The sequence below is a fragment of the Topomyia yanbarensis genome, chromosome 3 (assembly GCF_030247195.1).
Source record: "Topomyia yanbarensis strain Yona2022 chromosome 3, ASM3024719v1, whole genome shotgun sequence".
In the NCBI taxonomy this organism is placed as follows: domain Eukaryota; kingdom Metazoa; phylum Arthropoda; class Insecta; order Diptera; family Culicidae; genus Topomyia; species Topomyia yanbarensis.
In genome coordinates, this window is record NC_080672.1 from 327,380,051 (window position 1) to 327,398,808 (window position 18,758).

At 41.4% G+C, this 18,758-nt stretch overlaps 1 protein-coding gene across 7 annotated transcripts in view; it reads left to right on the plus strand.

Moving 5' to 3' along the window:
- LOC131693388 (protein lingerer) overlaps positions 1-18,758 on the plus strand; it is a 34,517-nt gene that overhangs the window by 7,420 nt on the left and 8,339 nt on the right. For 3 of the 7 annotated variants that reach the window (XM_058981159.1, XM_058981160.1, XR_009306235.1), the window contains 9 exons: positions 9,436-10,724; positions 10,788-11,660; positions 11,729-11,901; positions 12,052-12,254; positions 12,418-12,552; positions 17,283-17,375; positions 17,500-18,076; positions 18,217-18,471; positions 18,593-18,754. In XM_058981159.1, coding sequence (XP_058837142.1) covers positions 9,470-10,724; positions 10,788-11,660; positions 11,729-11,901; positions 12,052-12,254; positions 12,418-12,552; positions 17,283-17,375; positions 17,500-18,076; positions 18,217-18,471; positions 18,593-18,754 — 3,726 coding nt within the window. In that variant the 5' untranslated portion in view covers positions 9,436-9,469. Of the gene's footprint in view, positions 1-9,435; positions 10,725-10,787; positions 11,661-11,728; positions 11,902-12,051; positions 12,255-12,417; positions 12,553-17,282; positions 17,376-17,499; positions 18,077-18,216; positions 18,472-18,592; positions 18,755-18,758 lie in introns of those variants that run through there. The other 4 variants (XM_058981157.1, XM_058981158.1, XM_058981161.1 and 1 more) reach the window with 2 other exon arrangements.

An 18,758-nucleotide genomic window follows, 5' to 3' on the forward strand; every position in this document is an offset into this window, starting at 1 on the left:
TTAATATACATTTTTCTGCGTGTATGATTCTACTGAGATTACGGACAATGTATAGAGATGAACTGCATAGTTGTGTGCTAGAAGGTTGGCTTATTAGATTCTTGGCACCGAATGGTTGCGAGAGGTGGCTTGATTGGCAGGTTGCTCCGATGTCAAATCAATAGCAAGGCGACTTCGAAGTCGTATCATATGGGAACGCAGCATACGACGATCATCGACCCACACGCAGACTTGTTATAAACACTTCAACATACAATGAGGGCTAATATCCCTCCCTCAGGATGAGGTAGAAAAGAACGATGCAACGGGAGCATCTCTGCCGTTGTGTGTGAGGACCCGAAGAATGAGAGAGTTCCTCTCTTGCTCAACGAAATGATGTAGAAAAATATTTTATTACGCATGGGATATTTGCTCCGTGGAGGAGAGTGGGCTACACCTCATGATGATTCAAGAGGAGTTTGTGATGTCCTCACACGCCTTGTGAGGAGGTAATGATTAGTTGCTATGAGGTTTTGTTATAAGGGTTTGATGCGTGTGCAAAGTTTATTTCTAATGTATATTTTTGTTTTTGAAATGAATGTATAGTTAAGCGTTGCATGAAGCAATTCAACTGTTTAAATATATACAGAGTTTTCAAATATGTATAGGGTCATGAGCCTCTTTTCGCCCTATTGCAATTAGCTCTTAACCCATTTGAAACCATTGGTTAGAGTAGTGTCTGCCATATATTTGTACTATCTTTTGACTTAAATGGTAGTGCGATATTTTGGGCACCCGATTAGAAGTATTCTACCATTCTCGGGCGATTTATTATTTTACTAGTGGTTCTTAGGAACGAAGCAAACGTGTTGGTGCCAATTTATAGAAATTTCATCGATTGTAGGCCTCGTTAGTGATAAAATAGTACAGTACCCTCCTTAAGGGGCCATAATTTGCCAAGCGATTTATTATTAAAATATAATACTCGATTAGGAAGAAGTAGTTAGGTATCAAAAATTGCTACGTTTTTTGACGTATGGCACCCATAGCTAAGCTAAAACGTGACACACATGTTTCTATTGAAGCAAATTGTTTATTCGTTACGCACTGTCCAGGTGGATTAAGAATTTGTTACCAAAACTTCATCATAACTCATTTAACGGTGCTATAGTGATTTTTTGAACTTTTCAAGTGAACTAGCATAGGTTATAGTGCAACACAAAATGTTTTGAAAAATGTTGCATGCCCCCAAATTGATTTATAACAGAATTAAATGCTCTTCCGAATTCTTATTACAACCATGACGTGCTTTTTGGAGAATGTTGAACCATTTGCATATTTGTCATGAAAAAAATGCAAAACATGACAATTTTCTTATTATTGTCGCAATTTAGCACAATATTTCTTTCATAACAGAATAATACAGCATACCTTTGGAAAGGTGTAGTTGTTCTCTTTAGAACTTTCTAGAAATCGGCTAAGACTGGACAACGTAATTAATGTGTTGGTGCCAAAGGTCCCAGAAAATGTTTTTGCTGTAAGTGAAGATGATAAGGAGTAATGAGAGCACATTTTTTTCGAATTTTTCATAGCACTTTGAAGGAAATACATTCGTTAAAAATCGGTTAACATGTTATTTTAAAAATAATAATGATGTTGTAAAGCACTCCCGTAGGTACCTGGGCAATGATGTGAGAAAGAACTCGAAATTTCTAAACGATTAGTATAGGAGGTTTTAAGTTAGTGTGTACACCGCATTTTTTCGAGTTTCCTCCTGAAAATTCAATGTCACTCACCGAATTTTTAATACTTTGCAATGAAAATTTAAGAAAATATTGTACAAATGTTGGATTCTTGTATGTAATGGAATTGATTGAATAGGCGAAGGCTAACGTATATCCTACATATTTTTTTAAACTCATCATTTCATTATATTTGCTAAACAATCTGTTTAAAATATTATTTCTTTTGTAGGGGGATTATTTAGTGAAATCAGTATCAAAATAAGAAGCTTCGTCTTCTGCTCCGAATATAGGGTAAAGAGGTAAACCTCTTACATAAAATAAACCCTATTATGGTGGGTGTATCACTAATTTCTAGGCCTACAATTGATGCAATGCGTATAAATTGGCATCAGTAGCTTTACTTTGCTCTTAAGAACCAATATAATAACACAATTGGCATTATGCTATATTTATCCGTAGTGGAGAAAAATTTTAATTAAAAACTTTTCCTCCACTAACGAGGAAATGGTTTGAAACCACCTTTGCGCGTAAAGGGCGCAAAACCTTTAACTAAACTATTTATGGAGATGCGTTTCGAGTTCGAAAACAAAATTTGTAAATCTGATTGAATTGGTATGAAAGCTGTAAAATGTTCGTATTTTAGCGCAAACGAAAACTCGAATCGAGTGTTCCTTACCTTTTAAACCAATGCGTTGAACAAGGACGGGAAAAGCTGCTCTAACCAGCGGCTACAAATTAGTAGGGTGATAATAGAAACAGGACGAAAATAGGCTCATTACCCTAGCGTTGAAAGATAATCAGGATACCATAAAATTTTCGACAATGTATAATTTTTAATATTGCTGTCGATAATTATCTCATTTTAAAAATGTATTGCCCATTGGAAATGTATCAGCATAAACTTTCTACTTTGACATTTTAGTAATAAATAAACACAAACAACTCTTTTTCTAAAACTTCATTCATCTTGGAAACTAACCGGTCAAAACAATCTATAATAGAGATAAAAACGAAAATATTTGATAAAAACTTTTTTTTTAAATTTTATTGAGAGAACGCTAGAATAGAATCGAATATTTTGCACCCATTTTACTAGGAAGCGATTTCATGTTGTATTAGATTCCAAAATCAAAATATTTATCTTCTATTATGGTGTTATTGAGTTTGACGAATAGGATTGATTTTAAATTTTCCGAGCTTAGTTTTGTCTGATCGTTAGTTAGTATTTTCCCAAGGCCACTGAATCCTCGCTTAATTGAAACCTGTGTACAAGAAGTGCTCAAGGCCGTTTGCCACAGTAGAGTCAAGTCTGGGTCCTCCAGCCTCTTGCATTCCCACCACATGATGATATCCATATTCCACGAAGCACTGATCTACACTGATCTATCCTACGCAGCAGACAAAATTCCATTAAAACAAGAGAGGGAAACAATCACTCTCGCGCTCCACACTCTCAGCATTTTGGAAGAGGGATTCCAACCCATCTTCAATCAGTTTTGCGCTCTCGCCTTTCCTGTGCGATGCACATAACATCCTCTAATCATTGAACAAGTCATCACCTCTGATGATGAGATTGCTTGTTGAGTGGGAGAAGAGTTTTTTTTCTGCTATTGGAGAGGTGTGTGAAGTCCTCCTCAGAATATTAATACCTCACCTCATTTTGGCATCATGAGTGATGCTCCAGCAAGCCTGCCCACACGTTATACATTACCTCTCCGATTTTCTCGATGACTGTACCAGAAACCCACTTCCAACCGTTACGACCTTAAAGCTTAGCATAAACGGAATCGTTCCGGCAGAAGAGCCTCGGATGTGTATGCTCGTCGGACGGTGGTCCTGGAATTCGTACTGTTGGGTAACGCAGCAGTTCGAAACAGGAGCTTATTTTGCGACGAAACATGTTTCGGATGGTAGCTTCTGGTCTGCAGAGCCTGGCTGGGCTTACTTCGGTACGAATATGTTTAGCGCTTCCCGTATCAATTTTTTTGACGGCCCTTTTGAACGTGCCAAGAAACCGTTCTGCTTGGTTACTTGATTGTGGATGAAACGGAGCCGTTGTGAGGTGCCCGATGCCGTTTGAGACGCAAGAATCGGTGAATTTGGCACTCGTGAATTGGGTTTCGTTGTCGCTTACTAGTATAACTTGGATACCTAGCCGAGCAAACAATCCATCGTAAATGTTGATGGTTACCGCAGAGGTCATACGACACGTTTGGATGATCTCTGATCACTTGGAGCAGGAATCGACGGCGATCAGGTAATACTCGCTTTCGATAGGACCGGCATAATTCACGCAGACGCGCTACCACAGAACGGCCTGTTTGGGCCACGGCACCGGTGAAGGGTGACGAGGTGACCTGGTTACGGCCACACAGTATAGCTATTAGATTCGTGCACAAACTACCACCTAGAGATACACTGCATCCGTACAAAACTCTCCTGGGACACGATTTTTCGACGAACTATCATCGTCGAATCTGCTGCTTCATCCGTGACGCATGCGAGCAGGAACCTCCGGGCTACCTTCTCCAGAATCAACAGCGAGGACAAATGAATCAAATTTACCATCCCGCCACACACCAGCAGTACGCGGAAGAGCGTGCTGTTATACGGCGCATCACTGTGGAATGCCCTCCCGCTCTCGACTAAAATGAAACCAACCATTTCTTCCTTTAAAGCTGGCTTAAGCAGACTTTACTGAGTGTTGCGACTAAACAATGCACTAGATTTGTGGTTTTGAGATTCTCCCCCTGTTAGTATTAAACATGTAGCTTCCTTGACTTAAATTAAACACATGTCCCGTACGTTTAAAAAACTACAAATTACAGTGTTGGCGTACCTTGACGTAGTTGACGATGCCAGCATCTAAGCTGAGCCAATACACGTAGCTTCGAGCGAGGGCCCTCATACGCTGCATACCGGGATAGTCACAATGGAGCTGTTCGAAGTATCGCTTGCGGTGTGACGGGATGACGAGCCGTTCGGACGGGATGACGAGCCGTTCGGAAACCATGATGCACCCATCTACAACGGAGAGTGATTCCTGTCTGGCTTGGAATCGTTGGATGTCGAATTCCAAAAGTTTAGATCACGGCCAACCATACTGAACGTGATGGTAGACTTTTCGGAGCAGTGGGTGTACTTGGGTGCTTTGCGCAACGGGTCTGAAATTGAGAGGCAAAATTCTAACTGCATGAGATACTACCGACCAGAGGTCCTTTTCCACGTTAAGGCTGGCGATGACATGGTCCTTGCCGGGTTTGACATACTGGTTGAATAACCCCGGGAGCAAGCCTGCGGCGCCGAACTTGTAGGTGGGCTCGTACTCGATGTCAAAATCGTAGAGAAGCAGATTGAGCGTAAACCGTTGGAGGCGGTTGGCTGTATAGACCGGTATTCCCTTTTTAGAATCGAAGATACGGAGCAAAGGCCTGGGATCGGTTTTCAAACGAAAGTGCCGTCCGAAAAGCATTTAGTGAAACTTCGTGACGGCGAAAACGATTGCTAAACCTACACGATTCGAGTGATTGCAGCATTGAGCCCAACGAAACTAGCGGCTGAGATAATGATCTCCCGCTTCGTATAATAGTATGTGAAGCAGGACCGAGGAAAGTGCGCGAACGCGCTCTGGCGCTCCTCAGTTCACTGGAACTTAGCATCATTCTCGAGAAAATTATCGAATGGATATCCGGAGTCGTAGGACAATATGGAGTATAATCCCTAGTGCTTACAAAGCAGTGATCCGATGTACGTCCATTCTCGTTGCTGACATTATTGATTTGCCGAAGGGTGACGTTTTTATAGCTCTCTAATATACAGCTGGTGTTGGCGATAGGCGCAGATTGTTAAGTATTCAGTCGTAGAAACCCATCGCTTGCTTGCTGAACACGTTAAGCCAGGCAAGTTGAAGTCGCCCAAAATAACGATTTGATCATTCAATCAGGTTGGAATCGCGAATTCTATCAGGAGCGCAATTCACGACACACAGGAATAGCGATCGATTGGCACGTATCACTGATAACCACACTTGCTCGAAGCTCGCTCACCGCGATAAGAACACCTCCACCCAACGTCTTATGGCTGTTAAGGAGCGTTGCGGTTACAGCGAAGGACATCAAATATCGAACCAAACATCTGGCGAGACAGAGTACGCAGGTTGGGAGGCTCTTAAACCACTATCACGAACGGAATCGGAACGACTGACAATCACTGTCTCAACCGTGGAGGAGGATTCGAGGCATCTCATATCAGATGCGTTGTGTAGCGACAGAGGTAGCTTGCGACAAAAGCTAGATGATGAGCTAGAAACGTTAAACGCATCAGCCGTTGTATGGCTGCAATTTAAATATAAACAGACCCCATCTCCACTCCCGCGCACAGGACCGGGACGACTGTTGAGCGCTCGTGGCAAAGGCTTGACTGTACCCAGGGCTTGCATGAAACCAACTGTGTTGCGTCCCAGTATTCGCTCAACATCGGCATTCCTTCACAATGGCGGGGTCTGGTTTGATATAGCAGTATTGCTAATCGTAGATGGGTCGGGTTAAGGGGGGGTAAGGGTTTCACTGTAAAAAAATCAATTTTTTTAGAAAGATTGGTGAAGCAAATTGATCGAAACTTTTGTACATTAGACTACATCATTTCAATAACATTCTATAATTTTTCATGCAAAAATGCAAAATGCATGCAAAATACAAGCGACTTGGTGGTGAAGCTTTTTGTTGAATGTCTCTGGAAAAACACGATTTGCGGTGTTAACTGCCGTTCAAAAACTACTTGACCGATTTATTTCAAGCCTTGCATACACCCCCCTCCCTTTAAATCGGTGGATTGCATTTTTCTTCTGAAAGCGGAGAGAAATCGTTCGTTGGGTATCATATGTTTTGAGTACGGGTATCCTCGAATTCCTTGAACAGTATGACTTACGGCCATGTATCTGGATTAAGAACTGTTGTGTGGCATTTTGGATGAACTCCAACTTCGAAGGATATAAAGTTCGATGTACTGACGTCAATTTTCTTTTTCACCAGAACCAGAGGAATAACTTAGATGTCTTTTTTTTCCATACGTTTATTTGACACGGCATTTGCAAAAGCTTTTTACGCCAGTTTCTTTTTTTACATAGCACGTTACAAAAATCCTTAAGGCTAATTTTAACTATACTAGTACTTTGTCTAAAACTAACACTGAAATCACTTTATTGTTTGCTTTTTTCCTTACATTGTTGTATTTCATAATGATCTAGTATTTTCGGGTGCATTTATTTACTTTTTTTCTGTTATTGTCTAAATTTAAAAACTAAATATTCTAGGACACTTTAATTGGTGAATGATTAGCCTTGGATGAGAGTATGAAGGAAAGAATTTAATTAAATTTTGACAGACGCTGTTTTTAGAAAATGATAGATAAGTTCCATGTATAGAGGATCGCGATACGCCAGGATGTCTCTAACAGGAACATGGATTGGTCTTCCTCGGACTTGTAAAGAATCTACTAATTGTGATCTGGCTTCACGATATTCAGTGCAGGACCAAACAACATGCTCAATGTCATGGTAACCTTCTCCACAAGCACAATGATTACCCTCAGCGAGCCCAATACGAAGGAGATGCGCATCTAAAGTATAATGATTGGACATGAGCCTAGACATCACACGGATGAAGTCCCGACTTACATCCAATCCTTTGAACCATGCCTTCGTTGATACTTTAGGGATAATTGAGTGTAGCCATCGTCCCATATCTTCATTGTCCCAAGATGTTTGCCAACTAGCAAGTGTCCTCTGTCGAGAAGCGCTATAAAATTCATTGTAAGCGATGGGTCTTTCATATATTTCACCATCTAGTGCACCAATCTTGGCTAAATTATCAGCTTTCTCATTGCCCGCAATAGAGCAATGGGCGGGGAGCCACACTAGGGTAAATTTATAACATTTTCTTGTTAGGTTACTCAGAGATTCTCGTATCTTCCCCAAAAAGAATGGATCGTGATTATCAATCCTCTTTGAGCGTAGAGCTGCAATTGTGCTGAGACTATCAGTGAGGATAAAGTAATGGTTCAGGGGTAAAGTATTAATTATTTGCAAACTATAGTGAACTGCTGCAAGTTCCGCTACATAAACAGAGGCGGGTTCTGCAAGTTTGAGAGAAATTGAAAAATTATTGTTGAAAATACCGAAACCAGTGGCCTCACTGATTCGTGACCCATCAGTGTAAAACATTTTAAGGCAGTCTATGTGTTGATATTTACTTGTGAATATTTTAGGGATCTCCCGCGAGCGTAGATGATCCGGAATTCCACGAATCTCTGTTTGCATGGACGTGTCGAAGAATAAAGTGGATTCAGGAATATCTAGTATATTGACGTATGTGGGAACATACCTAGCAGGCGTTATTTCTTGTGACATGTGATTGAAATACACTGTCATGAATCTAATGGCATATTCGTTTTTGACACTGCACTACACCGGTGTAGTCGGTGCTACACTCATTCAAACTTGGGTGTAATCAGTCTATCTCTTTCTTTGCACTACACCAGTGTAGCACCAAGAAAAAACGAAAACGCCATAACTTAGATGTCTTCGTTGCAGTTTAGTGTTTCTTTGGTCTTTTGATCTTCTCCATGTTAACGCTGGGACGAAAACGGGAAAGATATCCAAATCAGCTGTGTTCGAGATGGAATGCTGTTATTAACCACTTGCTTTCGACCAACAACCAGAACATAGATCCGATCAGCGCCATCCTCTTGACTACGTTTCGAGAGTGGTCGAGTAGTGCCGGGAATTAGGCCTGACTGGAGTAGATAAAGAGACCATTTTTTAGAGGTGCGGTATTTGCTGATTGTTTTTGGAGAACTCAGCCTTTGGTTCAGCACAGACGCGATCTGTTTTCTCAGCAGTAGCCGTGATAGCACAGTAAATTTAGGTTTTCCGAGAGAATTCTCAAGAACGGCTCGTTTAGTTGTTTTCCGGCCTGCATATGCACAACATTTTTGCAAAACCCATGCATTCGATGAATTTTTCGCCCGATTTCGGTCTTTGCACAGTAAGGTGCAGTTGAGGAGCTATTTGGTGGCTGAGTAGCGCAAGTTTGACCAATTGCTTTCTACGCATTTTTTTCACAACAGGAAACACTTTAAAATTCCACTAAATACACAGTAAAAATTAAACTCATATATCCAGAGCGATCAAAACAACAATTGATCCGCAAGAGTACACTGAAATTCAAATACCGTCAAATATTAAAAAAATAATTAGGGCGATCAATATAAAAATACTAATCGGTAGAAACACAGTGAATTCAAAAAAACATTTAGGATTTTTGCTGTTCCTTGTCCGAGAAATACATGAAGTCTAAAAATATTCCTTGATCTACACTTTATGGAGTCATCATTATTTTTTCCTTCTTCTTAAACAAAATTACATACTAACAATAGGTTAATAGTACGTAATAGTCGAAAATATAAATTATAAATACACAAATGAGGTGATTCAATACGATTCTGCAGAACACTAACTACATCCTAGAACAAATTATAAGAACCAACAAACTGCGACAATTTGTTATACATGAAATGCAAATGCTTCACTTTTACTCACTCTTTTTGCCATCAAGAAATGGCCGAGTTTTCATCGAAATTCACATAATCCTTCTCCGGTGATCACCTCATTGCGGATTGTACTAATCATCGCCTTCTTATTCCCTTCGAATAGCTACTTTGTAAATACATTTGTATATATAGCGGAGATGAGCACACAAACCCGTTCTGGAGGTGGTGGCGGTGGCCGTAATAAGTCCAAGGCCAGCAAGGAGAACAAAGAGAATGCTGGCACGGACGAAGCACAGCAGCAACAGCAACCGCCACAACAGCAGAAGGGTGGCACCACAAGCAACTCCGGCGGTGGCGAGCAGAAGCAAAAGAAAGGCACAGACAACACCGGTTCGAAGGGTGGTGACTCGAAGGACAAGCAGCATCACCAGACGATCACACATGCCAAGGTCAAGCAACCGACAGCCGAACAGATTCGCATTGCTCAAATTACAGACATCAAAAGCGGTATGGACGATCCGAAAATACAGGAGAAGATCCAGAATTTGATGGAAACAACGCAGCGTTCGGAGGAAGAAGTTTGCTGTGCTCTGCAGGAGTGTGACAATGATCTGGACCGAGCCGTGATTTTCCTTCTTGAGACGCTGCCAGTGGGAGCATTCGCCACGACCTCCAAGAAGAAGAAAAACAAATCCCAGAACAAGGAGCAGAATGATGCAGCTCCCAGTGATGGTGATTGGGGAGATAATGGCGCAGTGAATACAGGTTCCGGTACCGGAGGAGGCGGAGGCTCGAGCAGCGACCCGAAGGATCGTCGCGGAAATCGCTCTGGCAACACTCAGCGTACTGGCGGTGGTGGCGGCCCAGGAGGAGTTGGTTCTGGTCGTGGAGGGCGTGGTAGTTTTCGCGATGGGGATCGCGGTGGTGACCGGGATCGCAACGGTTTTGACCGAGGTGGACGTGGTTCACGGGGTCGGGATGGTCGTGACGGTGGTCCAGGCCGTGGTAGCTACAGCGGTGGTGGTTCTCGCGGTGGACGCGGTGGTGGTCCTCGTGTTGGAACGCGCGGTCCCGGACTGCGAGACCAAAATCGAGGACCCCGGATGACCGATCATCAGGAGATCGACTCATGGGACCCGGTGACGACCACAAATTCGAATGATCTCAACAAACCGGAAGAATCTTCTGCGTTTACTGACACCTGGGGAGACTGGGACAACGAGGAATACACGGGCTCTTTGTCGGATACCAAAGTTTTCACGCCGAGCACGCAACCCACGGTTGTGACGCAGCAACCGCAAGGACCATCGCAGCCGCCGCAGACAACTTCACAACTGCCGCCATCGCAATCTCAACCTGCGTCGCAATCGCAGTCTCAGCAGCAGCAGCCGACGCAACAGCAACCGGTTCTGGTAGCTGCTCAGCCTGTTGCAGTAACGACTTCGGTGACGAGTAAGTCCATCGCTAGATGAGCACAATAATAAGCAATAATTATGCATATATTATTTTTCACAGATCCTACGGAACTATCCGCCCCACCAGGTCTGGAACAGCAGATACTGAATCCACCCCAGCCTAAAGAGACTGATCTGGTGCAACAGTATAGCACCACCGTTGTGTCAAGCACGGCGACGGCTGCAGCCGCTGCCAGTAATACAGTTCAGTATCCAGAGCTCCACTCGACGTCTAGCACAACCCAACATCTGCGTCAACCTATCGACATACCGCAGATAAACTCTTCGTCGTCGCTCTCCGCAGAACAATCACAGTATTTCAATACGTTATCTTCTCAAAATTCCAATCTCCAACCGAGTGTTGTGAACTCGTATCCACCGAGCACTGTGCAATATCCGGCCACTTTCGGGTCGGGCAGCAGCTACAGCGAACAAGTTTCATCCTCCCAGCAGGCACCGGTGGCACGACGACAGCGGGCACGAGTTCCTCCGCCGTCGAAGATCCCATCCAGTGCCGTCGAAATGCCGGGTGACAGTCTTAACAACATTGGCTATCTGGATGTGCAATTCGGTGCTCTCGATTTTGGTACCGACGATTCCTTCGATAGTGTGACTGTCACGGATAAGTTCAGTACGAGCAGTTTGGATCAGAGTGCCCCATCATCTGTTCAGCTTCCGCCGACAGTGCAACCAACGCAACCGGACGTTAATGACTATCAAAGTAAATCGAATGTCGTTAGCAATCTTCAGCCCAAACCGAATCTAAACAGTAGCATGCAGAACCCGCAAATTATGTCAGGACAGAGTGATTCACTAACGGCAACGCAAAATGATTCTCTGTCCAGTAGCTACTCGCAGCGCAATAGTTCCACCGTTGTTCCTTCCTCCGTCAGTACTGGTGTTAATGTGAATTCCATCAACAGTACCACTTCGAGTAAGTTTGTTTTTGTTCGTTGGCATTGAATAGCACGCAATCAACTACAGAGACGATTCTAATTCTAGCACTGGAGCAACTGACCAAGACTGATCCCTATAGTCAATCCACTGGAACGAATGCTGGCTCCGGCGGATATCAAAACGTATCGTACTCTACATCGCAGGCGAACAAAACATCATCGTATCCATCTTCGGCTGCGCCGCAGGGATACAACAATTCAAGCTATTCGAGCTCACAGGTAAACCAATATCCAATGATCCAATAGCAGATTTCATCCTCATTCAACGCAAAAGATACTAGTGGTATAATACGGTATACCGTTTTCATTTAGTAATTTTAATCTCTTGATCGCATTATAACAGCTCAAAAAAAATTACGTTTTCTTCAGGTTTCCACTAACACGTACCCAGCGTCGTCCAATAACTATAGCTCGTACAACCAGAGTGGGGTCAACTCTTACCAGCAACCGAGCAGCAATGTATCGAGTAGTGTTGTGCCCAACAACAATTCTAGTAGTTCAGTTGGCGTATCTTCTGTGAATCAATCTAATCCTAACCTGCCGGTTAACAACAGTAATGTTAGCCAAAACAGGTAATCACAAAACCCTTAGATTTATTGGTATCAAAAATGCCCACGCATGATCCTTTCTTCTGTCTTTCCATGTACATAAAATGTGTGCCCTTACTCGTTCTGTGTTCTTGTTACATACACACATGTACCCCGAACAACAAACATGTACAACAAAATTGAACAGTTCGAACACCAACACGGGATACCTGTCCAGTCAGTATCCGGTTAGTCAGACGTCGTCGGCCTTCCCCTCGCAACAAAACTATCAGAACAGCTCGCAGAACGTGTACGGAAACACGGGACTGAATAGTAATACTGGGTAAGTCAACGCCGCTTTTTTGTTGAGAGTGTAGTTTTGGAAGAATCAAATGAGAGCAGTAATCGTAGCCTAGCATGCGGAAACCAGATTGAACCATTCAAGACAGTACTGCGAATGGACAAGACAACAGTTTAATGTAAGAATTGTGGACTGAGTGTGGGCGCAGAATATTGGACACAACATCGTATCTGTGTGAATCATTTGAATTCTTTATTACCCCTTTTGGTGGTATTGCTTTGTTCGCGTGGTGACAGAGATAAACGTGAAAAAGCAACACATTTTATAGTTATGGTCTACTGTATATTTTTTTAGTCAATGTGTTGAAAAGAGAGCCGAAGCTTTTCTAACTGTTGAGTACCTTGATTGAGATGAGTTGAGAGATAGAATTAGGGAGCAGTTATCCTATTCTCATTCATCTATAATTGAGTCGTAGGAATTAGGGTAGACGAGCCCTAATTTTCTGCTCATTAGTAGGGATGTCATGCTAATTCGTTGATGACTCGGCTCACAGTGATTGGACTGCGCCAGAGATGCCAGGTACTTTTTTCAAATGTCTGCAATAGTAATTTTAAAAGTCTGGGAAGAACAAAAATGTCAGGAAAGCTACTGTAACCAAAAGCCTTTATATTCAAAAATCTGCAACAAAACTTAAAAATCTGCAAATATCTGCAACCAAACTAGAAAATCTGCAAATATCTGCGTCATCCAAAAAATCTGCAGCTTAAATTAAAAGTCTGCGAATTTGCAGACTTGTCTGCAAATCTTGCATCTCTGGACTGCGCTTAAATAGTTATCAGAATTTGTCTTTTGTTCGCGGTGCCCTAAAAAATCTGGCCAGGAAACTGTAAAGTATTCGCTTTTGAGCAAAACGAATAGTTGAGTACAAGGCACACTGATTCATCCTACCATTTGAGCTTTTGCGTTGAATAGGCATGGCAGGTACTGCTCTAACTAACGTGATAATATCGGTGGGATGAATAGAGGTGCTAAGATGAATTAGGGCGTAGTAATCTTATATTCTGTTTCTAAGCACCGAAGACAACGGTCATGAAACTTTTTGCTTCTGCCCAATTTAGTATGGAGTAATCTTTAAAAGTTACATTTAGCCTGTATGCATTGTCTGAAGCACAAAGGATGTTATTACTTTTATTCGCCGTGGTGATCTATCGGGAATTTCGGGATGAATTAGTCAGCACAACAGTTCTCCGCTTTAGTGAAAATGAAGCTTGGACTTGGGGAAGTCGCATTTACTCAATTCCATCGTGTCCGGCATACAGTACTAATATCGTCCATCAAATTAGCCCGAGCAATAAGATTCACTTTGCATAACAACATAAAATACGCGGTTGAGTGCAACAACATTCGAATTGAGATCCCCGTTAATAATGATGTGGGAAAAATCAAAGTACGGCTTAACGATCTGGCCCCACTTACTTGGCTTGCTACCATATAAAAACAACTCAATTATACACATGTACTCTTTTTTCAAGTTATCGAATAACTGAAATCTTATTTGCTAAATTAACATCACGTAATCCAAAGGACTCTTTCAATGTGACTTCCTCCCGTAATAAGTATTGCGCAAATGTCCATTATGCCAAATGTCCTTTGATCCCTGATAGATATTATGCTAAATGTCCATTATGCCAAAAGGTCCCTTCCTCTCAATAAGCATTGTGCCAAATGTCTATTATACCAAACCCTTTATGATAAACGTCCATAATGTCATATGGGGTACAGTATTTTCTAAATAGATAAAAGATCAACAGATGCGTATTTTTGGGTTCCCACCTATAAACTTGCGAAAAATTAGGATATTTATTCCAAAAACAGGGGTAAAATCTAGGGAGCGGGTCATTTGGCGTAGGGTCATTTGGCATAATGGACATTTGGCATAACGGTTTAGCATAATGGTCATTTGTCATAATTTGGAGAATTGATCACACTGAAGGTCATTTAGCATAATAGACATTTGGCATAACGGCTATTTGGCATAATGGTCATTTGGCATAATTTTGAGAATTGATCACACACGGTCATTTGGCATAACGGTCATTTGACATAATGGTCACTTGGCATAATTTTGAGAAGTGATCACACTGAAGGTCATTTGGAGTAACGGTCATCATTTGGCATAATGGACATTTGGCATAACGGACATTTACCATAACTTTGCTAAGTAATCTCACTGGAAGTCATTTGGCGTAACATAAAAATGTGTAGTTTATCAGGTGAATGACTCATAAGGTTAAAGCTACAATAAGCTGTCGGAAGCGGCGGCCTCTCGCAAGCAAACCTGTGATCCACTCGTTTTCCAGATTACTCAAACATAGGGGCAATAAGATAGTTGAAATCCGGCGGAGCGACAGCGATGTCGGACAGCGTGCGACTTGATGCACCTTTTATGCAACGCGTTCTATTTTGAAAGATCTTTCTAAAACGAAGCAGTAAAATATGAAAACTGAAAACACCTGCAACTAACCTCGGTCTCCCCTGCATCTATTTTCATTTGACTCGGTGGGTTCGAATCGACTGATCGAATATGTCGATTCCTACAGGCCCCACTGACAGCTCAGATTATTCTGCTTGTGTTTCTCGAAGTACGATCCACACTCGTCAAACACAATGATTCTACTACATTTATCCGAATTCCAATCCCCCCAGAAACATTCTGAAATGTGTTCTTTGGAATATCGTGCTACATCACCCGTCGCACAGAACAAAAATGCGATTATTAGCAATACTGTACATTGCTACTGTTAGGGTTCGTCGCGGTGCGGATGTGGGCGGTAAATGGATTGTCCGCACCGCAACTGCAAAAAAATTATAAAACCGCACCGCTTACCGCAACCGCACTTTATTTACCGCGGTAAATACGGTAAAATTTTTATATTTTTAAAAATAGTGTTGAAAAATTGTACATTTGTGTAACCATATATAATAAAATGTTATTCTTATTCACACAAAATTTAACTTTAAGCGACTCCTCAGAATGTAATGTTTACGAAAAAAAATCAACTTTTGCATTTTCTATTAATGAAATTTCGTACATTTTAAGGCAAACATTATACATTTAAAAACGTTCTACTGCAGTAATAGGAAAACTTTTATTTTAGCAACCCTTCAGTTAATAGAAAAGGTGGAATAAAAATGTAATAAGATATGAAGTTGCATATTTTTTTCTTTAAATTTTCATATTTTCAATGTTTTTGACATATGAAAATGAAATCGATGATTTTCGCATTTACGTAGTATCACTTTCACTTTCATTCTTAAAGGAATTTCACCAAAAAAAAAAAATTAAAGTCGAAATACCAGTACTTCTATATAGTAGCGTATATATTCCAATACAGTGAAATAAAAACATATTGTATTTCATCAATAAGAACGACGCCATATGTGAAGAAAAAAAATTGCTCTATACATTACATCTAATCAGGAGTCCGGTCTCAACCGGTACAGAATTATTGAACATTAGAAAAACTGCACAAAATGTATGATTTGTAGCATACAGCAGAAATGCCAATCGCAAAAACTTCAATTGAAGTGAACGGGAGTCAAACTATGTGTCAAAAAAGCTTCAAAAAAGCTACAAAATAGTCTTAACTGAAAAATATTAGGACTTAATTTGGTAGAAAATTATCGTAAATTTGAATGGAAGTGCGCGAAAAAAAAAACATGTAGCATACTTTTTGAGAAAGAGTCCAATAAAATTGACAGCAGAAAAATTCCCATTGAATTTACACAGCAATCAAAGAAGATAGAAATACGATGTTGATGAACGAATGATAGAATAATCGTCCTAATTTGGCCCCCTCCTTATTTTGGACGCTTTCATACACTTATATCCCTTACTGCCAATTACTCCAAATTCGTTTGGTTTGATGAAGATAATTATATTCTTTGGGTTTTGTTTAAGTCCCAGCATAATTAGTTCATCTCTAATTCCTTTAAATTAGTCAAAATTCACAGTTGAAAAATCGATATCGAAAACGATTCAGAATTCCACGATTTTCATCAGAAATCAGAAGAAGTGGTGCACTTTTAAATTGGATTTAAGAGTACAAATTTATTGTTTTTAAATGATCTAATAATTTTGTCTCTATTTGGATCTTGAATTTTATGTATTGAAATGGTTAGTTTGTGAAGTTTTCTTAGAAGAATAAAACAACTAGTCCAAAATATGTCGTAAAAATAATTGCGTCAAAATATTTCGGACACACTCAATTTTCTTTCGTAATAGCAGTATGTTTATCAATTTAGAATAATCAAAATTATCACTTTATCAAATATTTTTTTGCGGTGCGGTTGCGGTAAAACCGCGCGGTAACAGCTCTTTCCCGCACCGCATCTGTGGGAAAAAGTGTCTCACCGCACCACAGATTTTGCGGTGCGGGTGCGGTAAATACCGCGCGGTTGCGGTAATTACCGCAACCGCGACGAACCCTAGCTACTGTTGCAAAACATTTCACTCAACCGATATAATAGATAGATCATAAAAAACCTATATATTCCGAACAGGTAATTGTATGAATAAGTTGCATGATTTTTTCTTCAAATTTCTTAATCAAAAGTGAACATTCCCCTTAACAAAATTTGTTTTTCTCTATTTTCCATGTTTGTTTTTTTGCTAACCTTCCATTACACGTGCCATCAATGTCATTTCGCTCAAATTTGCTACCGTGTGTATTGTAATCCCTGCGGTGACGGATGAAATTGCGGACAATCAGGTACTCGAGCAGCGCAAGTACCTCCTCCGGACAGTATAGTAACTTTAGTAGTTCGAAGCTTAAGGACACTCCCGTATCTACGCAATTTGAAAGGTAAGAATTCGTGTTATGCCCAGTGTTTCCTCCAGTACGTGTGTTTGTTATGTTACCCCCAGTGGAAAAATCGTTCTATCGAAACAAACAATAATCCGTTCGTCAAATAACATTTTCTTTTCAGTGTTGCCTCCAGTACGGTACCGAACAACAACAATACGAACAACAACAATGTGTCGAGTTCTTCATCCTCGTTGCCGAACAGTTCCGTGGTAGCCACGACAAGTATGAGTTCACCATCGTTTGGTTTAACGAATACTAAAGTGACCAATTCCACAGCTAAAAGCAGCAGTAGCAGCGGAACCGGAGTGGTGCCCAATATACCCATGGTCAACCCGTACATTCAGCCTGGCGTACCGTTCTACCAGCAACCGATGTACTCGTACGAAGATCTGCAAATGATTCAACAGCGTATGTCTGGTCATGTGCCTGGATACTATGATGTGAATTATCAGACACCGACGAGTCTCGGAGCAGGCGGAGTGCGCGATGCTAACCTAGGTTCCGTCGCGTACTCAACCATGTCCGATGGTCGGTTCACTCGAACCGATAACAACTCGTCCCCTGTTAGTAACGTTCCAAGTACCATGTCACAACAAACAGGGTCTGGTGGTCCTATGTTGAACCTGCCATACGCTTATTTTTACGGCGGCAATGTGATGCCCACAGGCTTCCAATATGGCACCCCAGCAATATATCCTGTTAGTAGTTAGATTTGATTATTAGCATTCGAACGTAGAAATTTTACTTGTTGTCTTTTTTGCATGTACTCTTATCAATCAAAACCTCGAACACTCATGATGCCACAATAAAAATCAAAAATCTTCAACAACCTCTATAGCAACAAATGGCGACAAATGCAACTTCGGGCGGACAGTTTCAAAAACCGGCGTACAACAGTGGCTATGGAACTAGTGGATACGACACGTTGAGCCAGACTGGACAGGATTACAACAAGAATGCTTATCCGACTTCGGGTGTCGGGCAACAGTCCAAGGGACAGACGGTTAGCAATCCACAATCGGCAGGAGGAAGTGGCTCTGATATTGCGCCTTCGATGTATGGCAAAAGCCATGTCGCGCTAAATAAAGTCAATGTAAGGTTTTAAATTCCAACCTGTAACCGCAGCATTACGACTGAACGAGCGCGGTTCTAGTTTGAAGCTAAATGACTTGCCAAGAAAATTGTTATAATATTTCGATTTCCTTCCTTTTCAGTCGTACGAGAACAAATCGTTTCATTCGGGTACTCCACCCCCTTACAACATAGCCGGAACACAGACTGCTGGTGCAACGTCCGGTCAGCCCTACGGACAGCATCTCTATATTCCGACGATACCAACTCATCATAACATCAATATGCATCAAGCGATGCATCAGGTAT